Source organism: Dromaius novaehollandiae, chromosome 2 (genome assembly GCF_036370855.1).
Source record: "Dromaius novaehollandiae isolate bDroNov1 chromosome 2, bDroNov1.hap1, whole genome shotgun sequence".
Classification (NCBI taxonomy): Eukaryota; Metazoa; Chordata; class Aves; order Casuariiformes; family Dromaiidae; genus Dromaius; species Dromaius novaehollandiae.
The window spans coordinates 70,260,429-70,283,979 of record NC_088099.1 but is presented as its reverse complement, the minus strand read 5'-3'; the positions used below and the strand labels follow the sequence as shown (position 1 = coordinate 70,283,979).

Below are 23,551 nucleotides of genomic sequence, written 5' to 3'. Positions count from 1 at the left end.
TTAACCTAGATTTCTAGAGGTTCCTTCCAACCTCAGCCATTCTGCATATGCACACAGGTGTAGCCTTTATACCCAGCTGCATCACAACAGTAACTGTAGAGCAAACCTGAATTTCATCCTTTTAACACAGTTATAACTCAAATTCCCTTTATTTTTGCCACAATACCTGGGCTGTTGGCTGCTGTTTCTGCCTTGTATCCTCCACAGAGTAGCTCTTGCCATTTGCTCATCCTATCGGTACAGGAACACTCAAAGGTATGCTTAAAAAGGCAAGAGGTAAAGGGTGGCTCCCTAAGAGCCCTTCTTCAAGGAGCTTGAACAGAGCCCTCACTTTCAGAGTATGACATCCCTTTGAGCTCATGGCTACATGCTTGTCCTGCCATTAGTCTTCTGGCAGCTCATATTTAAGCAAAGGGCGTGAGAGCAAGTCAGACCCTCTGGGCTGTTCCCTCTTTACCTGCCCCCCCCCCTGCCAGGAGGGAGCACTTTCTAAGAAAGATTTTCCTTTTCTAATGCTCAATGCAAGTTCCATTAAATCCAGAAAATGTTTTGTATTTTTCTTTGCATGCACCCAGCACAGAAGTTGCATTGCACAACATAGTCCAGGCTGGATGTGTTTTCTTCTATTGAAAGCACAAGATGTCTCGGATTTTCCTCACTTGTGTCTGAAGGTGAAAAGTTTATAGGGCTGACCATCTTAATACTGCGACTGCCTTCCTGGACATGGACTGGGGACTAATTAACTGTGAAATGGTGAAAGTGAAGTGTGCAGTTGTTCTCAGGGTGCACTCTACTTGGGCTCAGAAAGACTGAAGACTTCCCTGAGGGACATTCCCTTCTGACACCCAAAGGCTCCTGGAGCATCATCCACCAAACAGCAGGCCAACCTCAGGGCCTCCAGGCATGACCTTTCATTTGGAAAGAAATGCACAGCCTCCTAAGGAGCCTTAAGACACTCATTCTAGCTCTTTGATGCATGGCAAGTAATACTGCTTGCAGTCACCTGAAGCATTAGTGCACACACAGACAATATCTCAAGGAGAAAGAAAGGTCATTTTTGCATGACTGTGTCTTTTGGTAAGGTGACCTGTAGGAACTTTCACCACCTATGTGTTAGGGCCCAAAGTCTTTTAAAGGATTTTGCAGCTGGAAAGGACTTCAAAGGAAGGGAGATGACTACTTTTATAGTTAAACACACAGCATGCAGAAGGGAAAAACCTGTTTTTCATTGCAATATCAGTCTTTGGTTACTGTAATGGGCAAAGAGCCTGTTAGTTGTTTGGTTATTCTTATTTAATTAACTTGTATTAATAAGTGCAGGCCCATGAGTGTGTTATGCAAATGTTGCATAGGAAGATGGTATTTTCAGAAACTCGGCGTTTCATGCAAAAGACTTTAGAAGACACTTCAAGGATTATGTGACTATACATACATCTCACCTCAGTTTTGCTTGTCCAAATCATCTTATGGAGTACCTGCCATATGTAGTCTCACAGGCAGGTGAAACAGCAGTGGTGTATACCATTCTGTAAAATGTTAGCCAACCACAAATGCACAGAAATGTGTATCAATTTGATTACATTCTGCTGAAAGCTAAGTTTTTATATGGCTATAGATAGAATAGGTTTACAATGATAGTAAATGATTAGGCTAATAATGATAGCAAAAATTACTTTGAAATATTCCAAACCTAAGTAATTGCTAACTTTCAGGAAAGGCTGGACCTGTAATATGTGAACCACCTCAACAATATATGCATTAAAAAGAAACCCAAAACTCAAACACTTGAACAGTGTGGGAATTATAACCCTAAGTTACACATTAACAAACCTAATTTTTATTCTCAATTTGATAACAAGTACTCCTCCTTTAATTTCTAGTATTTCACAAAGAAGGCATCCTCCTGTGAGGATGAGGCATGGGTGCAATATGAAGCATTGTGTCAAATACAAGATAATTGGTCTATTACTAACAGAAATGGGAATCCCCAAGGTCTCTGAACACTGTCTTAGAATAATAGGATTGGAATGCTTTAGAGAGAGCAGGAAGATGAGAAAATCCACAGAAGGAAACAAAAAGTGGCTGAAGTACAGTATAAGACAGTTGAGGGGTTCTGGAAGAATTCTGTTAGATACCCTATCTAACAAATAGATGGAAGTAAAAACCCCAGTGTTTCAGTGGGACAGTCATCTTTAATCATTCATCTTTAGTTAATGCTGGTGCATTTATCTCACTTTAGTGACCCTGTTCTTTTTTTTTTTTTTTTTTTTGTAAAAACTTTCCAACATATTCCCTGCTCAGCACTCCAACCAAAACTTTTTAAGTGCCAATTTAGACTTTAAAACTATGCAATTTGCTTAGAAAGCTGGCATAAAATAAACAAATTTAATTCCTCTCATCCAATTTACAATACAGTGCAGAAAGATTTAAAGTTTTTAATTATTATTTGATAAGTGAGTGACATCTTGTAACCAAAAGACACTCATTAAATATTCTGAAGACAAATTCTTACATTCTACATATATATGGGCATTTTCAAACAAATCACTAATCTAGATCAATAGCTAGTGAGCAAGATAAAGCTCACAATATAACTTTCAATATAACTTAACCTATAGAGGGGGAATATTTCAAAAATGCTTAACACTAAGAAATATGAACTTCAATAGAAACTAATAGGAGTGGCACTTCTAAACCTGCTTTCAAAAATCCTCCTCAAATTACTCTTCTGTCTTAATATCCTGATTTGCAAGGTGTCCATGAACAATCCTAGCTGTACAAATAGTTGACACTTCTAAATGTTTGAAATTCACTTTCACTTCTTTATTACATTGCATCCAATCATACACAATCAAGCATGATGCTTCAATGTACATATTTATATTGAAGAAAGTATTTTACTCTCTTGATTACGTTTTCTTTAAATATTTTGAATTGATGTCAGTGACAAACTATGAAAAAACTCAGAAAGCATAAAATGCTTGACCCTTTAATATCAATAACTAATGAATACGTACAAAGTCAAGGCATGAGTCTTGAATACACTGGCATAGATATACTGGCTACTGTATGTCAGCTGGTTTGCTGTAACTGCCTGTATCTACACATCAAACCCTCCATAGCTGCATGGCCAGTTTCCACACACTGAAGGAATTACACACAAGGAAAGTTGTTTAATTTGTTGTACTAAGCAATCAGGGCATGTGGTCAGCTACAGCAGCTTGGCTCAAGTCAAGTCTTGGTCGCGCAAGAGTAGTATTTCAATTGCTCGTTGTCATCTCCCAACCTGCATACATATGGCATCCAGAAAACGTTTGGCCTTTTCAGTGCTTGTGATAGGTTGGGTTTTTGTGTGTGTGTGTGTGTGTGTGTGTGTGTGTGTGTGTAATGTCTGTCTGTTTACAACTTTATTTTTAAGAAATATCAGTCCATAAAAGGCTGACAGATCAATACAGCAGTGTAGTTATCACCACTAAGGTGAGCAAAATCACACCTGAAGAAATGATTATTTGAGAAACACATACAGTTTAAGAATTTTTTTCCCATGGGACATTTTTGCTGAGTAACTACATTATGTTGCATACACAATTTATATGGCTGATGTATCTGTTGTCTCCTGTGCCCAGGCTGCAATGAAACCAAGAGGAGATAATAAGAGAAAACTCCACATCTGCCAGAGTTCTCTGTTGAGCTTGGATGGGCATCCACTTTGCTGGATTGCTTCTGGGCCAAGCAACAGCTGATAGACCAGAGCGAACTTATTTCAAGCCTAGTCCCGAATAACTAAAGAACTGCTAGAGAACTGACAACCTATCAACACTGATCAATGTCAAGTAACAGAGAAGGTTATAAACAAAAGGGTACACACTGCTGCTTTGAGAGTAAGGCTGGATTACAAAGGAGGAAGAAATAACACTCCAAAATACACGGCACATTTGAAACTGAAGGTGGTTCCTACTCTCCAAGGAGCCAAAGTTTTAAGGGATTTCAAGCACAGAAACACACTGTGGTATTTTTAATGTTCTGTCTATATCTGTTCATTTTATTGTGCTCAATAAAGTTAAAAGTCCTCTTACTTAAACCTTTGCAAAGCTTGTAGCTTACAATCTGTAGGCTTTCCCAGTCGTGTGTACCTGAAGGGGTGACTGTAAGTTCAAAATTTAAATGCTGTGGAAAAGTGCACTTCAGTTCTGGGAGAACTGAGACAGCTGGCGGGGAGGAGGCGGCTACGTGTGGCTGCATTGCATTTATGTTTCTATATGCAAGCAACAAACAGGGCCTATACCAGATATGGTGCCAGATGCACTGACTGGAATCTTCAGAGGCTCTTGGAAGCTAAACATGTACCACCCAATGCACTGGGACACAGAGACAGCAGCATGGTGAAGCCTATGCTGGAGGCACGCATTTCAGTAATAACTAAAACCTTGACTGAGAGGAAAACATATGTATTCTTAACATTTATATGGTACGATAGGAACATAACCTAGAGTTCATACACTTTCCATTTAGAACTCAGACATGCCTCCCTAGCTCCAGCAAGATTTTGATCACACTGTTTCTTTATGCATTATTTTGATTAGCATCTTTTGGATATTCCCCACAGAAAGTCCTATTTGTATATTAAACCTGGAAGACAATGCAAGACTGATCTGAAACACAATCATACCCTTTCCCCCTTGGAATATTAATACATAGAAATGTATGTATTATACAAATATATACACACATGCAAACAAACATACATGTGTGTATAACATACATATATGTATGTTTATATATATATATATACACGCATGCACACATAGGATTTGTGTGACAAGGAACTTTGCTTGATCATGTTCTCTCCCAAGCATCTGCCTCAAAATCAGCCTTGCTAAAAGATAAAATAAAAAAAATTGTGATGAAACACCATGCAAGAAATCAGAGACAAGGAGCACTACGGGCTATTTGACTTGAGGGAGACAACTCACTTCTCCATTGGAGGAGGATTACCAGCAAGCAGGTAAATTAGTCTAACTGAGATTCCATTTTCCTGCTTCTGGTACCTACAGAAGCTTGCATATCTGCACACTACACTGCACTCTGCAATACAAACACACTCACAGAGTTTTAGAGCAAAGTGCACAGCTCACTGGAGCATGCAGTTAGACAGTGAAAGGAAGGGCACTCACACTGCACATGTAAATTCAAATGCAATGAGGAGGGGAAGCCAAAACACAGTAGGAGAATTTAACAGATTCAGACTACAATTGTGATAGTCCATATTACTCATGGTGGATCATTACTCCCCCTACCTATCGTTTTCCAAACATGGCCTTTTCTACCCTCTGGAACTTCTGTACTTCAATAGCTAGTTCCCAATATCTGAGATACAGCCACATAAGTCTTCCATTTTGACTTTTGTTTCTGTTCAGCAGATTGCCACAGTAGTTATCATGTTTGAAAATATCTTTCAAGCCACTCTCCATTTGTAGAGCCACAGCAACAGGATCAGTTGCTGCTTTAACTAGCAGATTTTTCTCTATTTCTAGTCTCTGGTTTCTTGGCACTACAAGACTGCAGTAGATTTCCTGTCTTTCTTTAAGTCCATCTTCGAATTCTTTTAGTAGAATATTGGCTCTTTTTTGCCACTCTTCTTCCTTTGCCAGATAACTTTGGTACAAGTTACCTGCGGCTCCTCTGTGCAAGAGAACTTGTTTTTCTCGCTCTAACTTCTCCTGTTCCTGTTCTAGGATTCTTCTTTCTTCTACTAGTTTGCGACTCTGAGACACCAGTGCTTCACGGTAGCTCAGGGTTCTGTTGCGTTCCTTTTCCAGCTCCAGCTCCAAGTGAGCAACTGTGCGACGATTTTCTGTAATTATATCCCGGTATTTGGCTTCCAGGTCTCTTTGTAAAGATGACTGTTTTTTATAATATTCTTTTTTTTCTCTTTCTATTTCTTTCTGACATTCTCTGGTCCAGATCCAACCTATTACATACAAATGAGACTCCACATGTAAGTAAAACACAGATAACATTGATGGCATGATTAATTATGTCTCAAAAGAGAAGTTATTCTGCAGGAAAAACTTTCCTTCTTGGTCCTCGCCCAACAAAAAGTGGCATTCCCTTCTGTTTACATGGCCCACAAAGTGAACTTCTGTGGGTCCACGTTCCACAGGAAGGCAAACTAGATGATCATGTTTCCTTTGAAGTGAAATCTCCACTAGTCTTGTACTGCTAATATACATACTTCTTGGATTAAAGAAGGAAGATAAGAATTACTGGGGAATATAAACTCGAGGTTCCTAATGCAGAAACTATGCTAAGAACTTTCCAGGTCCAATAAATAGATATATGTCAGCAGCTATTCAGGTTGTTACCTTTTGGATCTCTTAGCATATCACTTGTATCCTCTTCTGTCAGAGGGCTGTGTAAAGTGGAGCTTATTAAAATACGGATTCAATTCCATGTGTGAAAAATTGTCATTGCCTTAGGGCTATAAATTTAACAGCATTTACTGGAACATTCCAAAGCACATGACACATCCTGGAGACCACAGGCACACCAGAGAAAATCCCTAGATAAAGTATTACTTAATCATTGTATCGTTTCAGAGATTTCACTTCAGCCTGCAGGTTACGTGCTTGTGCACAGCAACACACTCCACCTCCAGCAAAGAGCATTATGTACTACTTACGAAAGGCTGCCAATCCCAGCATGGGGACCAGCAAAGCGTAATTCCACCTGCTGCCTTCATCCCCGGGCTCTCTTCGATTTGGCTGGATGTTCCAGTTGGGAGGATCATTTAAATTATTCATGAAGACACCTTAGATTCATAGCAAAGAAGGGAGGGAAACACCATGTTAGTGCTGTACGCAGGAACAAAGGCCGCTCCCATAACTATTATTTTATCTGAACCAGTGCTGACCTTTGGACAAGCATTTCTGACTCAGACTCTGCATCAAACCAGTTAAAAGAGAGATGGTAACAAAACCCTGACACAAACTGTCCCAAACACGGGGAATACAGCCCATTACTCGGAAACTTTAACGTAATGCGCTTTTGCCCGGCAGGAGCCTCCCAGGTAGCACACACAACCACGGCCATGCCGTGGCTCGCTGGTCGGCTCCAGGCGCTCGGACCCCGCAGATCTCAGCGCTCGCTGGCGTTACTTTCCGCTCGCTCTCCGAGCCGGGTACGAGGCCGGGCGCTCCTGCCACCCGCGGCGCCGCCAGCCGCCGCCTCAAAGTCCTTCAGGCCCCTCGGCGCAGCGGGTCACGCCCCGCCCCCGCCGCCAGCCCGGCCAGGCCCAGCCCGGCCCCCGCGGCGGGCGGGGGTCGGGGCCCCTCGCGCCGCGCGTGGGGGCGGCGGGCAGCGGCCAAAGCAGGGGCAGTTACGTACCAGCCCAAGCGCGGAGCCGCGGCGGACCGCTGTCGTGGCCACTCACCTGCCGGCCCCGCTTCTTCTCGGGCTGACCCATTAACCGACGGAAAGAGGGGGAAAGCGGAGGGGGAAAGGACAAAGCGACGCGCTCGAGCGCTAAGTGGGCCCGTTCGCCTGGCCACCCTGGAGCTCGTCGCAGGGGAGGACGACGAGGGCAACCTTGTAGGGGAAATCCCGCACGCATGCAACCTTTGACTCCCCCCACCACTACACACCATTGGTCTCTCCTGCCGAGCCCTGCGGGCAACGGCTCCGCTAGCGGGCGCCTCGCGCATGCGCCCTGTCAGCTCCTCTGGGTCCGTGCGAAATGGCGGCGACAGTAGCGGCTTCGCGAAGCTTTGTGAAGCGTTGGCTGCGGCTGGCGGCGCGGGCGGTGAGTGCGGGTGTCCAACCCGGCCTGCCCTTCTGCGGGCGTCACGGGGAGGGGGGAAGAGAAGGCGAAGGCCGCCGGCTGGGGCGGAGAGCTGCTTTCGGAGGGGTAGGGGGGAGACGGCGCAGGCCGGGCCCGCGGGCTACGAGAATCTCCTGCCCCTCCCCTTGCGCCGCTGCGGGGGGGGGGGGGGGGGCGTGATCCGCCGTCCTGCCTCGCCCACCTCTGCGCGCCCCCGGGGTGTCAGTGGCCCGTGTCCCCCCCGTGACCTTGGGGCAGCCCCGGGCCCCGCGCCCCGCGCCGCGGCAGCCCGTGGGCGAGCCCGAGTGCCTGGCGGGGGGCAGTGCCGTCCGTGAAGCCAGTTGTTTAGGGGGAGGGAAAAAAATGAAACATTATGAACTCATTCGCTGTATTCTAAATACAAGTATTAGAGCAAATAGCAATATACACGAGGAAGGACCTTTGATTTGCCAAGGCACGTAGTGTTCTTAGTAACAAATTGGGATTCGTGTGATCAATATTTTCACATTTAGTACAACATCTTTTTCTGCTTTATGAACTTCTCTTCATAATATTTCTGAACAAAATTCAGTGACAACAGAAATTCTAACATATTTAACAACAAAAAAATGTGAATGGGAATAACAGTTTTGAAAAATCTGTTTTGCAGAAGCTGAAAAGGAAAAGCATCTGCTAAATTTTTTTTTTTTTGCTAGTACATTTCCAGAGTTCTCTGATGCAAAGGTATATTTCATGACTGTTTACAAATAGTTCTACAGAAAAGTGATGTAGCAACTTCAGGAAAATAATAATTTTTTAAAAGCTGGTTATTTATAAGGCACTTGTAGCAGAATTCTGACTGGAGATTGTAGCTGGACATTCAGTCTGTGAGGGGGAAAAAATGGGTCCGTTTCTTTTTGTACTTTAGGGAGTAACACAGGTTATAGCTGTGTGTTTGTTTTGCTTTTCCAAAGTCATTTGCACTAGCATTAAGCAATACTAAGCATGTACAAAATTTTGTCAAGTACTGTCAATAAAGACTTTCTTTAAATTGACTTATAAATAACCAAATCTGTTGTTCACCAATGGCAATAAATTAATACAGTAAAAAGGTGAACAGCAATATAAGAGCTGCAGAGTAGTTGTTGGAACAACCTTCTGGAAACAAATAGGAATAGTATACGCTAGTGAATACGCAGTAGCTCAACTTTAAGTGGGCAGTGTAGCTGGCCAGGTAAACTACAGTTCTGCTAGTCTAACTCCAACTGCAACTCAAGGTTTTGAAAGCATTTCTGCTGTATAGAGAGCACCCCATTCCAGTTTGGGATCTGTTATTGTTGGGAGAGGTGTTTTGCAGATAAATTACATCTGGTACTTCAGTTTGCTTGGTACTTCTATTTTGTCTGATCAGTGAACCACTTGATCTGATTCTGCATCTGAAATATTAGTGTAGATAAGCATAAATATGGGGATTAAGATGGGTATGGAATTGTCCAAAGTGTAATAACATAGCGGGGGGGGGGGGGGAGAGGAGGGGAAGGGGAGATAAAAAGTCGAAGATGTTACTACAAGAATTTCTCGGTGACAGCTGTTAAGATTGATCTTATTAAATAATCTCACCTAGTTACCTTGTCTCTAAAAGGTAGGAGTGTGTTAATGAATATGATGACACTTTAGATTCACTGTTGAACAAAAAGATGATTTTAAGAAACTAGTAAGAGAAATAATAAAACTTAACTGAGTAAAGTTCAGTATGGTTCATTTCATGGTAGGGGGAAAAGAGATGAATTTTTGGAAGTGATAGGGTGAGAAGACCTGCTTGTTGACCATGTTATAGGGTGATTAAACCATTCTTATGACAACTGTTGGAAAAAGCAAATGCAGTCCTAGAATGTGTTGGAGAGGTATTTCAAACAGAAAAGTGCTGGTGCCCCTGTGCAAGGCACTGGCATGACTTTTTTTGTGTTACTGTTCTAATCATATATGCTCAGTAAGATATATTTTCTGAACAGTCTGAAGAAGGAACACTAGGATTGGGAAAATTGGTGACTTACCCTAGGGGGCCTAAAATTGTGGTTTTAACCTATCAAAGCAAAGACTGGATGTGAGTTTGAGTGGTTTAGTGCTTTTAGTGGTTTAGTGTTTGGGGGAGCAGTGAGAATGTTACAGAAGGGGAAAACTGTGCCACTGTGCTTCATTAAAATATGCATAAATGGTTTTAAATAGGCCGCTAATAAATACAGAATGAAAACAACGAGAATACCTCTGGTTCTTTCAGACACCTGAAATCATTAAAATCCTATGGATTGTTTGAGTCAAATAAGATGTCTTCCAGTAATTCCTGTGATTCTCATAAAGCTGTCCATATCTTTGTTTGCATAAGAAAAAACATGATAATACCAGAGCATTAGGTGCAGCCATACATTTTGTCCATACAAGGCTCAAATAGGTCAAATAGGACTAGTTAGTGTTAATGAGGTGAAGAAAATATGATAAAGTCCATGACAACTTGTTACTTGCAAGTTGTTCTTTCGTTTAGTCAAAACTTTAAATATTTTTCCTTCTGATTATGATGATAGGAAAGCCAGAACTTCACTGCATATAGCTCTAAAATGTTGTTGATACAGTATTCTTAAGCATGTGGAATCAGTGGTAAATAGATGTTATAAACACAGGGTAATTGAGAATGCTGAAAGTCTTGCTCGTGGAAACACTTGTTCTACAATGGTCATCTTAATTTCTTTCCACAGTGGCCAGCCGCATGCCAGACTTTTGCACGCAACTTTCACTTCACAGTCAATGGAAAGAAAAGTGCTTCCACCAAGGTTTCTGATTCGGTATGTTTGTGCTTTTCTATACCTTAAGTAACAGACTAGATAATACACGTGACGTTTATGAGGCCTGGAAGGAAATCATAGGGCTATTGTGTGAGATGCTTGGGTTCAGTGGAGTGTTGTATTCAAGTAGGTAGTGAGATTGAATTCCTAAAATGAATTGCTTTTCCAGTGATGAATTTCCCCCCTGCAGACAGTATCTAATATATTCTTTTAATGAATGCTACATCTGTTAAGAATGTTAAATGTATATTGCTTGTGTGTATGCAGAGCTTTAAAAGTTGGCTCAGCTTGACATATTTTTGATATGAACAAACTGTCGTCTTTTTCCTTCGTTTTCCAGATTTCTACACAATATCCAGTAGTGGACCATGAATTTGATGCAGTTGTTGTGGGTGCAGGAGGAGCAGGTCTGCGGGCTGCATTTGGTTTGTCAGAGGCTGGATTTAATACAGCATGTGTTACAAAACTATTTCCTACCAGATCTCATACTGTTGCTGCACAGGTGAGAAATTAGGCAGAACAAATGTTAAAAAATACCTGCTTTCAGAAGGCCTGTCTGGATATGCACATGAATATAATGCTTCAAGGCCATACTTCTTTCCTGAATGTTACACGTTTAGTTGAAACTATTTTGGAAGGCAATATATGTCTAGTTTCTATTCAGTTTTGTTTCACTGCATTCCATGTATGGAATGTAATCTTTGTGTTACGCGTCAGAATAAGATAAGAGCTGTTGTGAAACTAACAGATTGCATGGGTTTTTTCACAACCATGTTAAGTCTGACTTTACTGTTTATGTTATGTATACAGTATGTGATTTTAACAGAAACAGGAAGAAAAACTGCTGAAACTGTACTTCAGTAATACAGTTCTAGGAATATATATTTTCAGGGAGGGATCAATGCTGCCCTAGGAAATATGGAGGACGATAACTGGAGGTGGCATTTCTATGACACAGTGAAGGGGTCTGATTGGCTGGGGGACCAGGATGCCATACACTACATGACTGAGCAAGCCCCTGCTGCGGTGATAGAGGTGAGACTCGCTGAAATTGATTTCCACTTCAGGTAATTATAGCACAGACCAGCTTCCATGGAAATCTCCTTCCTAGGAACAGTAAAAAAGAGTCAAATTGCTGGCTTATTATGCACATCTGTATCTAATGCTTGTATCTGTGTTCAACAGCTGGAAAATTATGGGATGCCATTCAGTAGAACAGAAGAAGGAAAAATCTATCAGCGTGCATTTGGTGGACAGAGTCTCCAGTTCGGAAAAGGAGGACAGGCTCACAGATGCTGCTGTGTTGCGGACAGAACAGGGCACTCACTGTTACATACGTTGTATGGCAGGGTAAGAAGCTGTGAAGTAAAACTGAATCTGGGTTTTTGTATTTTCAATTAATGATTTCTTCTAGCATTTGAAAAATCAAATACTTGTAGCTGTTTGCACATACAGTATTGGTGGGGAATCTGGGTGAATCACTGATGCAAATTCTGGATTTTCTTTCCTCCTGAGGCACTGTGAAAGGATGTAGCCTGGCAGATGCCTGTTTTTGGTCAGGAGTATAAACAAAATACACTGAAGGATCCTGCTTATACTTGCTCTTTCGGAGGCAATGTTTGAGCAGTATACAGTCAACTTTGTGGTTTGGAGTAATTTTTCCTTGTTGCTACTTTTGCATCTGTTAACTAGTCAAAGACAGAATTTATCTAAACTCTTCAAAAAAACCCCTTTTTCAGAAAAGCTGACTCATGGGCACTGGGGAACTTTGACATAAGGTACAAGGCAGCATTTTTGTTTAGTCATCTTCAAACAAGGAGCAGGTGAAATGTGTGTAGTGCCTTTAAATGCATAAAAGGTTACTATGCATTTCTGAGCTTGCTTTTTGGCAAGTAAATGACTAGAATTCTCATATCTGGTCCTATCAATGCTGCATGCCGTAACAGAGGAAAGATTTAGTTCTTTTAAAAATGGCGGTAAGCTACTTGAAGCCTTAAACTGAGTACAGAACTGCTAATGGTTTTATTTACCTAGTAGCTAGCTATTTGCTCTTCTTGTGGTTAAAACCATACATTCTACTGCAATACAAATGCTCAGTGCTGCCATACGCTAGTCTGATCCTTGAGGGCATGAAAGAATCTGTCTGACTTTGCTTGCTGCTTCTGTTGATGTACTAGGCTTGAGGAGATGTATTCTGTGTCTCAGAGAGATTTAGTGATATATGCTTGTATGTGTACTGAGCTCTGCAGCTGACTAAAGTATTGCCAAATGTAGATTGAAAGAACAAGTCTTGTTGGCTAGCTATGGCTTTTCAGAATTGAGTGGTTGAGCTAGAATAGATTCATTAGTGATTTTTTTTTTTTTTTAATATAGTTTTAAAAGGAAAAAGGCTTCCCTGAGAGTTGCTGGGGCGGGGGTCGGGGAGGTTGTATGTTTGTTTCTTTTGTCTTTATCCTAATATAGCCTATATGCATTGACAGTTTTGAAGAGAGCTTACTTAAGTTTCCAGATTTTTCTTGCTAATTACTTTTTTTTTTTTCAGTCTCTGCGGTATGATACCAGCTACTTTGTTGAGTATTTTGCCTTGGATTTACTTATGGAAAATGGAGAATGTCGTGGCGTTATTGCCCTTTGCATAGAAGATGGTTCTATACATCGTTTTAGAGCAAAGAACACTGTCATTGCCACCGGGTAATGGGATGTTTATGATAAAGGGCAGAAATTTGAGATTGCTACTAGTTTGAGGGCTCGGTGTTTGTAGATGAATTTGAAGCTCCAGTGTGGAGATGAACATATAATGTATGTTTTTTAAGTCAACATATCATCTATAACATCTGTTTTCTTCTTGGATGAAAAGCATATAATTGTGAATTTAATCATTTTGTCTGAAAGAGAGCACCTATTAATGTTTTGACCAAGTATAAATTCAGTATGAGGTTTAGCTTTAAATTCTAGAGCAATGGCACAAAGCTGAAATGTGTAAGAGCAGTGTGTGTGCCATCTAAATGGTCTCAGGTTTTTAAAACTAGCTGTTTAAAGCAGATATTGTTGCAATGCTAACAACACAGGTGTATGTAGCTGTAGGATTCTGTTTCCTTTAGGAAACAAGCTTTTTTCAAAGTTCTTGAGCATTTGTGATGTCAAGATAACAGAATTGTAAGTGCTGTCAGTACAGAATGGAATTATCAGGAGATTAGTTTAGCTTTACGTTAATCTGGTTGCCGAAATTTCTATACTTGTATTAGAATACTATACATATTAGACTTGCGATGCTTGTTGTTGTCTCCTGTCTGTTTGAGTATGATGGATTTGTATCTTGCATAGCAAAAATACTGTGTTTGCTGGTTGCCTACATGATCTGGCTTTATTAAAATCAAGGCTAATTTTTTCATACTTAGTACTACAATATGTAAGGTGATATCTCTTCTCAGAGATTGTCTTGAAATTGGGAATATTGGCAATGGTCAATAACATTGGAAACAAGCATGTTTGTTTTAGGTGTAAGAATTCACTTTTAGTACCTATTTTAGACCGCTAACTTGTCAAATCTGAGCATATAAAATCAGGACCATATCAAAGATATAAATTGTTGTTGTATACTATTTTTGCTAAAATTAGTAATAGTAGTTCCAGCTGAGACTAATGGTAGTGGATTGACAGAACTTAACTTTCTGAAGCAATCCTTTTTTCCAGAGAAAAGACTTCCAGTGCACAAACTTGGTTTTTGTTGTTGGGCATACTGTGCACTGAGTTACCTTGCTTCAGAATTGTTACTCTTTCTCTTGGGCCTTCTGGCACCAGTCATTTTTCAGATATGGTTGACCGTAACAGGAGACTATCAATTTTTGTTTTCTTTGGTTAAACTTAGTACAGGAGATGGCAAACTATCTTGCTTATTAACCCTCTGCTCTAGCTCCAGTTATGCAAACAGCATAGATGAGTGGTGTATTCTAATGACTCTTCTAATGACTCTTCCTTGACTTAAAACTGCTTCAACCTCTCTGTTTTGTAGCGGGTATGGCCGCACTTATTTCAGTTGTACGTCTGCTCATACTAGTACGGGTGATGGCACTGCAATGGTCACACGAGCTGGTCTTCCTTGCCAGGACTTAGAGTTTGTACAGTTTCATCCTACAGGTACAGAGTACAATTACAAAAGCAATCCTAAGTATACAAATGTTTATACCTCTGCAGGGTTGAAATAATACTTAAACATTATTTTTAATAAGAAGAGTCGAAAGGGGAGTTTTGTTTATTTGCTTTAAAAACATACTGAAGTCAGTTTGCACTTCCTGTAGCTCTTAACTGTCCATTAGTTGCTTGTAATGAGTGTTCAGACTGCTGTAAATATAAAGCTGAGAGTAAGAATGCTATAATATGAGAAAGACTTTAGGCCTTCTAATGTGGATGCCAGTGTTAAATATTTTGAGGAACTGCCTTTAAAATACTAACAAGTTTTATGAATTTCCAGGTGAAACCACTTCACCTCTTAAAAGTGTGTTTTTCTTCATGTCTTTAAAATATTAAATGGTTTGATATTAGAGACAGAAGCAATGGGATAGATGTAAATGTTAGGGATTTACATACTAGAATGTTTTGTGGAAGAGGGGTAGTTGAAGTAAAGTTACATATTTAGGACCACGATTTTATAGCAGAAGATCAGTATCGAAAGTGTGGGCCATAAAAGTTACAGACTAAAAAGTGAAGGAGATCTATTTCTTTTGACTGTAGCTAAATAAAAGCTCAGTTTTAGCTTGTTAGAAGTATGAGGTTTTTGAATTCTTCACTTAATTTTACAGCATTATGGTTGTTATATTTTAAAAAGATCTAAGGTTCATTCTAGTCAAAGAAATTTCACTGCTTGTCTGATAATTCCATAGCTTTTAAAATAATTATGAAGTGCATGAATTGATCAGCTTTTTTGCTTCCTGTAATGACCAGAGCTGAAGACGAACAAGTAGGCCTTACTTCTCTAGGGGAAAAGAAGACTTACTGAGTTAGCTTTCACTTACCATGCAATTTGAAGCTGTTCTGCACTGCCTCCAGTACAGGAGAGGCGGGAACAAAGATGAGCAAACTGAACTTGAGATGATCAGTTTCTGATTTGCTTCAAATACTGGAAAAATGTAATTGCCCAAGGTCTAAAAGATCCCTGTAAATGTTCTCCCTATGTATTGGCAGGTGCAGATATCTCCAGATTGCAATATTTTGGACATTATAGGTGTTCCTAATCAATTTGCTTACCATCCAAGAAAAATGTTTGAAAGGAATAATAAAAGTTGTTTCTAAGCAGCCTTGTGGGACAATTACTAGTAGGTATGATTATTAGTTTGGATTATTTTAAGTAGATTTTGTTTGTTCAGTCCTGGACTTCTTGGTCATGAAGCTGTCTTGTGAGTATTTCACTTTATGGGTTTTTTTTCTTTGCAGGTATTTATGGAGCTGGTTGCCTCATAACAGAAGGTTGCCGAGGAGAGGGAGGTATTCTAATTAACAGTCAAGGTGAAAGATTTATGGAGAGATATGCACCTGTTGCTAAGGATCTGGCTTCCAGGGATGTAGTGTCCCGTTCTATGACAATAGAAATCCGTGAAGGAAGGTCAGTTAAATATTTCAAGGAAGCAGCAGAATGAACATTTAATCATACTAGACTGTATGTAGTACAGTAATTCATTTGATAAGCTCCTGGTAATCTGGGGATGTGAGCTTTAAATGTTACATGAAGACTGTGTTTGGAGTGAAAATGTTGCTTGTTATTTTTTAATCATACTAAAAAGGAACATAAGATATTAGGAGTGTCTTGTTTGAGTTCAGTGAGTCTAGGGACAGTTGCTCAAATAAGTTTAACATATCAGTTCTTAGTAAAAAACATTGGAAACCATTTGTTCTGTTCTCTTGATGAACTGTGTTTTACATCTCTCTGAATATGTACTGCTTTAAAATGTTAAATACAATGCAGAAAGAAAAGAAAATTTCTTTGTCAAAAGAAAGCTGGAAGGAGGAAAAGCACTGCTAGGTTCAACAGTCTTTTCAAATAGGCTAAATACACATTTTTATCAGAGAAGAATCTTAATTTTTAATTTTCGCTAAGGTTATCAAAACTAAATAGGCTTAAGATAATTACTGGCTTTTGCAGAGTTCTTGTTATATGTTGTTTGTTGGTTTGTTTTTGCTAGGGGTTGTGGTCCTGATAAAGACCACGTGTATTTGCAGTTGCACCATTTACCACCTCAGCAGCTAGCAACCCGTCTTCCAGGAATTTCAGAAACAGCTATGATATTTGCCGGAGTTGATGTCACGAAAGAGCCCATTCCTGTTCTTCCTACTGTGCATTACAATATGGGAGGTATTCCTACTAACTACAAAGGACAAGTAAGTAATACAGATCATTCTTAGTAACTTGTATCATCTAGTAATAGGAAATGATTTTCTAGTATCCAAGCAGTAACAGTGTTTTGTAACTGTAAGAATACTGAACTACATGACTTAGTAGGTTTCAAGTATGATATCATTATCTGGTTTGTTTTTGTAAGTAAACCAAGAACCATGTTTCAGAAAATCTAGAGATGGAATTCCAAGGAATATCTAAAAGGAAGCATTACTGTCATATCTGGCAACAATTCTCTGATTACCCAGTTGAGGATAATATGTAGTTGAATCCAAGTCTTATCTAGGGATAAAACTAGGATTCTGCTGCAATCTGTAACTCGGGGTATACGTGTTAATGCTCTGCACCTAATGTAATTATGTAATCTCTGTACTAAAATTCAGTTCATACTACTTAGAGGTCAATTTCATGGTGTCAGCAGAATTTTCTGGCTCAGTGCATTGTATTTGATGGGTGTGTTTGTTTTATTGTAAAATTTTGCCTTGGAAATCTGCAGGACAGATTCACTTCCTGTGCTTTTCTGGCTTCTACAGCAAAAATGTCGTGGTGAAGTGTATGGTTCTGTTTCATAGGTATGACCAAAGAAATACTGGGTTTTACTTCCATCTGTATTTGCATAGCACTGCTACTTACTCTTTTGAACTAAGATATGTATAGATTTAGAGTCAGAAAACTTTAGATTGCTGTAGTTTCATGCTTACAGAGCATGAAACTCCTTATTCAAAAATAAGGAGTCTTGCATTGTTATAAACTGTTTAAAAAATGAATATTAATTGACTGTCCAAAATGATAGGTGATTACACATGTGAATGGGGAGGATAAAGTGGTACCTGGCTTATACGCTTGTGGGGAAGCAGCCTGTGCATCTGTCCATGGTGCAAATCGACTTGGAGCAAACTCACTTTTGGATTTGGTGGTCTTTGGTCGTGCTTGTGCCCTTACTATTGCAGAAACGTGCAAGCCTGGTAAGTCTCACCATTTAGCTCAGCTTTTAGAGAGACATTTACCTTTATGGTTTGATTTCTGCCCAACAAAGAGCTGTTAATGTAGTATGATACCTGTTTCAAATTCAGATGGCTAATAGACTATTTATTAGAAAATGCAAAAACTCTCTGCTTATATACTTCTTGCCATGTTCTTGACTGTGCAAATGCTTGCCATTGATACCTGTTTTGTGAACCAAGCCTGCTAAAGCTGTAATTCAGTCAATGCTATCAACAAATGCAGTTGATTTTTCAACCAGCTAGTGAAACTGAACAAAAAGACTAACTCTTCTGCATTCTCTACTGCATCTTCTAAATCAAGGTGTAGTCTGTCTTGCACTTGGTTTCTTTCATATAGTAGGATTTGCTGCCACCTTGTTGATTCACAATGTGGACCACATATGCAAGTTATGCAAGAAATGGATACTAACAATTGTAACATCTCATCCGCTGTGTGGATTATCACTATTGCATGTTATTTTAAAATAACTGGGTTCTGCAGCAGTTACTAAGTTCAAAGATAACAGTAAAAGTGCAGTTAAACTGTCAAAACAACTGAAGTCCATCTGTTTCCTCATAACTTGATGTCCAAATTAATAAAGCAGTTTATTCATTCTGACGCTGCACAGAGTTGATAGTGGTGGTTCTTCATGGAATCGGTTTAGGTCTAGCAGTGCTTATTGGCTCTGGCTTCGTACAAATGTTTATTTGGATCAGTCTTTGTGTGGTTCCTCTGAGACTGAAGTTGTGGGAAGGCCCTTGTCCCTTAGCGGATCCAAGAGGAGGTGGGCAGTTTGGAGGTGAGGAGACAAGGAAAGTGAAGGAGAAGGTGGTCCTTACCACCTTCCACAAGCAGTGAGGCTTATTCCACTTTTTAGGAGAATTTGCTTCAAGTGTTCCTTTTTAAGGAATTAACAGCAGAATTTAGCTGGACCTGTAAATTCCCTCCCAAATATCACAGGCAAGAAAGTGATCCATATGTTCCACTGAGAACTCTACTTTTAAAAGTGTATGGATACTATGGGTGGAAGTTCAGGAAAATTACAATTAACCTGCATCTCAAGCAGTGATAGACTGTGTTTTTAGTCTGCTTTGATTTTTAGTAATTATTACTTTACAAAACTGCCAGAAACTGAAAACAATCATCTACTAAACTTACTGAAATTTTCTTAATAGGAGAGCCAGTTCCCTCCATTAAACCAAATGCTGGTGAAGAGTCAGTTGCTAATCTTGACAAATTAAGATTTGCCAGTGGAACCATAAGAACCTCAGAAGTGAGACTTAACATGCAGAAGGTAAGATTGGTGAAGTCCTCAAGTGTGCAGTGGGAGAAGCTGAAAGCACAGGAGGTGGTTTGGGCACTGTTAAATATGCTGTGCAGGATTTGCTTTGGTAAAGTAAAAAGGAGTGTGTGAACAGTGTCTGTGCACAACAAAAGCATTGTCTCAGTTTTGTTAGTTTCTTCTTCCCTTCATGCTTATTCCTCTTGGGTAGTTTACTTCATTGTGTACCATGGTGTGGTTTCCTCTGGGGAGTGCTTTTTCTTCACTCTGCAGGCATGTCTGAAGTCACAGTAGCTTTATATAAAGCTCTGCTGGAACTAATGAGGTCACTTGGGACTTTATGCATGTACAGCAGATGAAACTATGCCATTTCTTTTTTACTGTCTTGCAGACAATGCAAAGCCACGCTGCTGTATTTCGTACTGGCTCTGTACTGCAGGAAGGTTGTGAGAAACTTAGTCAAATTTATCATGATTTGGCTCATCTAAAGACATTTGACAGAGGTAATTTGATGTTAAAGAACACATCTTGGTTAGAGTATTCCGTGAGAGAAGTGGGAGGGGAAGGGGGTTGTGTTTTTTTGGTTTTTTGTTTTTTTTTAACTTTGGCTGAAGATCTTGACCATTTCGATTTCTCAGAAATATGTTGTAGAGACTTAAAGCTAAATATGGTAATCAGGAAAGTACCTTATCATATTGAATACGTTCTAGTTGCACATTTTTTCAAAGAAGCTGACACTGAAGTCAGATTTAATTACAGAAGATATTACTGTCTCACAGAGCATGAGATGCAGTGATTCACATACTGGCCTTTTCAGAAGATATTTACAATATTCTTAGTAAGTCAATGAAAAGTTGACACTTTATTCTTAGGCCAAACACTCAGTTCTCATTTTTCATCTAAGAAAATAGCTATGTGTACAGTTATTGCCATGTCTTGCAGTGTATGTTAGGAGGACTTGGTTTGTTAAGTGCATCTGATGATGTACGTTTGCTCCCCTCAAGCTGTGTGTTTCTCTCCAACTACCGCTATTAGACATGTATCCTAATGGTGAAAGTAGAACAGGCTTTCTTGGACAGCTCTCACCAAGCATCAAGAAAAGGAGTGTTGTGATAGTTTAGAATGTAGAAAATGAAGATATATTCATGTAAGTGAATTTGGGTCCATCTTGGAGATAGTTAACTGAAGGAAAACTAGTTATTTTTTTGAGAGGGAGGAGAAGGGGAAGCCTTGTTGTTTGGGCCTGCTAGGCGTCTGCCTAAGAAGTTACCTTATAGCCAGATCTTGTGATCTGAAATGAGATATGGGGACTGAATTGGAGGCTTGATAACAAGCATGCAAGAATCTATGGTGTTACAACAATACACACATGGAACCTTTCAGTGTTGCTGAATTTTTGTATGACACATTAAGGTTGTCAGCATTGAGTACTGAGATTCAGTATTGAGCCTTACAAGCAATAGTGGGTAATTCAGTGTTGCAGTACTATGACCACGCTGTGTACAGCACTCGCTAGCTTCATCCTAAGTATCTACAATAGGTTAGAAGTAAACTGAGGAAAAACTTGTTTGTAGAACACCTTTATAGTATTTTAATATCTTTACTAGGTATTGTGTGGAACACTGACTTGGTGGAGACCCTAGAACTGCAAAACCTGATGCTTTGTGCTCTACAAACTGTTTATGGTGCTGAGGCTCGTAAAGAGTCCCGGGGTGCTCATGCCAGAGAGGACTATAAGGTATAAATGTTTTCTGTGACTGGACATGAGATTGATTTTGTTTTTACTGTGTCCTTGGATGGATTATTTAAGTCTTAATTTCTTCAAAGTACAGTCCTCAGTATTTTGAGTTAGAATTCATGTGGCATTTGTTTGTGGTCTCATTTGCTCTGTTTAATCTGTTTTGTTTAATACATATGTGTGTGTATATGTGTATATATATGGAATACTCTATGCAAACAACACTATTTTAAATACTGAAGCTTTACAAGGACCTTGAATTTTGACATAGGTGGTGTTAAGATAAAGTTTGCTGGCTATTAGGAGACACAATGTATTATAGTGGCAATTGGAGGGCAGTTAACTATATGGTTATGAGGTGAATTTCAGATGCAACTTCTGATCTACACTAACCTGATCTTCTTAGGTACGGATAGATGAGTTTGATTATTCCAAGCCACTCCAAGGCCAACAGAAGAAGCCATTTGAAGAACACTGGAGAAAGCACACCCTTTCATATGTGGACATCAAGACTGGGAAGGTATGTTGACTCTGATGCTTGAGGGCCTTCTCCCTGTCAACAGACAGCTGTTCTAATAGACAGCTCTCAGTATCATGATAATACTGGGAAATGACTGGCATTGTCTGAGGTACCTGATATATATACTTAAAGAATTAAACATTCAGTCTGGTACAGTAGGCATAACTGGGAGAAGTTACTGTTGAACTTTGAGAAGTAGCTTTGTGATCTGAGCCAGAATTGTTCTTCACCTTGCATCAGGCTAGTTACAAAGGTTTTTTTTCCTGATGCTGGTAAAACCTGTGTTGATGTTCAGCATAAGGTTTTTATCTAAAAGTAAATAGAATTGAAATTTGACCATATTTAAAAAAAAAAAACTTCACGTATTGACTTGTATATCCCTTCTCTTAGTCCTCTTTGCCCCCCACTTCCAGCTTCCTTGACTCTAGTTTGAGGACAAGCGAGAACACTCCAGCTCCTGAATAACTGCTGAGGCACTGGAGAGACAGAATGAAACTGGTTTACCTGCCTCCTAATTAATCCATTGTGTTTCAAAATCTCCAAGACTTTCTCAGATAAAACAACTAGGAAATAGAAGTCTTAGCCAAAAATTTACTTTTGTCCAAAAGGCCTTTTTAAGGTAGCAGTTTTCTGCTACCATTTTTGGTCAGGTTTTTAGTTTTGATAAGTTCACTTGGTGGTGCTGAGAATTGTCTTCAAATGTTTCATGTAGGTTACTAAATGTTCTTTTTCTATGGAAGGAAACCAATACTGTAAAACAGTTTAACACCAACCAAGTCATTCAGTTATTCATATTATCCAGTCATTTGTATTATCTAGGGTGTCTGGTTTGGGATAGAAGAGGTTTGTTTGTCTTAAAGTTGTCTTTTTTTTTTCTTCTTTTTTTAAAGGTTACCTTGAAATACCGACCTGTAATTGACAGAACTTTGAATGAAGAAGATTGCTCAACTGTTCCACCTGCTATTCGCTCATACTAGTAACTTGCAATCAACTTGCAATCCTCTCCCAAAGAGGGTTTAGTGTACATAAGCATAGCACAAGCAAATCAAAATGCTGTTATCATTAACAATTAATGAAAAAGGCTGTCTAGAGATTTCTCCAACTTCTGTGGCTGTGCTGTGGCTTACTGTAAAGCTATGAAAATGGAATGCAGAACATCTTATGCTCTTTCACCCATCTGCCAAAACTGAAAGGGAAAACACAAAACGTGTCTAAATAAAGTGATTAGAAGTCTTGTCCCAGTATTTATCTTTGACTGTGCAGTTATGTGTATAACCATAATGCATTTATTTTGAATGTATAGTTGTTTCCTTGCTTTAAAAACAAATGCATTGCAATAGTTGTACACATGCTTGAGATGCTGAATTTTATGATAGGGAGATTCATGTTACTTACAAGTGGCAATTTCATAATGCTTAAAAGAGAAGAATAATAGAAAATGTAACTTTGGGGTTTTTTTTTTCTAAAGTTAAAATTGTAAAAGTTGTCATTCTATTTCACTATTGAAGGAAATGAGACAATTTTACTTCAGTTGAAACAGGTGGAAGTTATATATCGTTAATATAGTTAATATAGCATAAGTAAAATATAATCTCATCAGCTATCTCCAGTATCTCTGGAACTGTTGAAGATATCTCTGTGGTATATTCTATGCGTATTCTATATTTCCTAGCCTGCCTTTTCTCCCAGGAATCAAGAATCAGAATTGCAGAAGACAACTCATCTAAATGTTAAAGCTTACCAAGACTTGAAATTTCTGTGCTCTGATAGAATGATGCAATATGTAAGGCACAAACACTTTTATGCAAGTACAGTAGTCTCCAGCAGTCTTCCTGTGAATAACTCCAAGTTTGCGGTCACGATTGAAGTGTGGTTACCCAGATCCGAACTGAATGAAGTGTTTCTTTTTTCTTGACATATGTTTGTGTTTTTTCTCAATTGCTGAATATTTTATTTCCTGGTTGCTGTTGGAAAAATTGAATACATGATATCTTGCTTACTTTT

At 39.5% G+C, this 23,551-nt stretch overlaps 2 protein-coding genes across 4 annotated transcripts; one reads left to right on the top strand and one right to left on the bottom strand.

Moving 5' to 3' along the window:
- Positions 1–2,801: 2,801 nt before the first annotated feature.
- Positions 2,802–7,635, bottom strand: CCDC127 (coiled-coil domain containing 127). 3 transcript variants are annotated; one of them, XM_026099853.2, is made up of 3 exons: positions 7,387–7,635; positions 6,683–6,811; positions 2,802–5,971 (listed from the first exon to the last, which is right to left on the bottom strand). In XM_026099853.2, the coding sequence occupies exons 1-3, from the start codon at positions 7,610–7,612 to the stop codon at positions 5,298–5,300; spliced, it is 1,029 nt and encodes a 342-aa protein (XP_025955638.2). In that variant the 5' UTR covers positions 7,613–7,635; the 3' UTR covers positions 2,802–5,297. The 3 variants fall into 3 exon arrangements, with proteins under 3 accessions (XP_025955638.2, XP_025955636.1, XP_025955637.1); XM_026099851.2 differs by lacking the exon at positions 7,387–7,635 and adding an exon at positions 6,914–7,268; XM_026099852.2 differs by having other exon boundaries at positions 2,974–5,971; positions 7,433–7,559.
- Positions 7,636–7,652: 17 nt separating this feature from the next.
- Positions 7,653–23,462, top strand: SDHA (succinate dehydrogenase complex flavoprotein subunit A). Its single transcript, XM_026099850.2, has 15 exons — positions 7,653–7,801; positions 10,549–10,635; positions 10,976–11,137; positions 11,527–11,670; positions 11,821–11,985; positions 13,178–13,326; positions 14,648–14,772; positions 16,066–16,234; positions 16,812–17,007; positions 17,817–17,988; positions 19,183–19,301; positions 19,681–19,792; positions 20,897–21,027; positions 21,434–21,547; positions 22,438–23,462. Exons 1-15 carry the CDS (start codon positions 7,736–7,738, stop codon positions 22,522–22,524), a joined length of 1,998 nt encoding a protein of 665 aa, XP_025955635.1. The 5' UTR covers positions 7,653–7,735; the 3' UTR covers positions 22,525–23,462.
- The last annotated feature ends 89 nt before the right edge of the window (positions 23,463–23,551 follow it).

Bases quoted from the DNA above. Each gene is read 5' to 3' on its own strand.
- CCDC127 (XM_026099853.2), bottom strand. From the start codon at position 7,612: ATGCGTGCGGGATTTCCCCTACAAGGTTGCCCTCGTCGTCCTCCCCTG. The intron at 6,812-7,386 runs GTACGTAACTGC...TATGAATCTAAG, and splicing joins GCGGCTCCGCGCTTGGGCTG to GTGTCTTCATGAATAATTTA. The intron at 5,972-6,682 runs GTAAGTAGTACA...TGTATGTAATAG, and splicing joins GCTGGGATTGGCAGCCTTTC to GTTGGATCTGGACCAGAGAA.
- SDHA (XM_026099850.2), top strand. From the start codon at position 7,736: ATGGCGGCGACAGTAGCGGCTTCGCGAAGCTTTGTGAAGCGTTGGCTG. The intron at 17,008-17,816 runs GTAAGTAATACA...CCAAAATGATAG, and splicing joins CTACTAACTACAAAGGACAA to GTGATTACACATGTGAATGG. The intron at 19,302-19,680 runs GTAAGATTGGTG...ACTGTCTTGCAG, and splicing joins TGAGACTTAACATGCAGAAG to ACAATGCAAAGCCACGCTGC.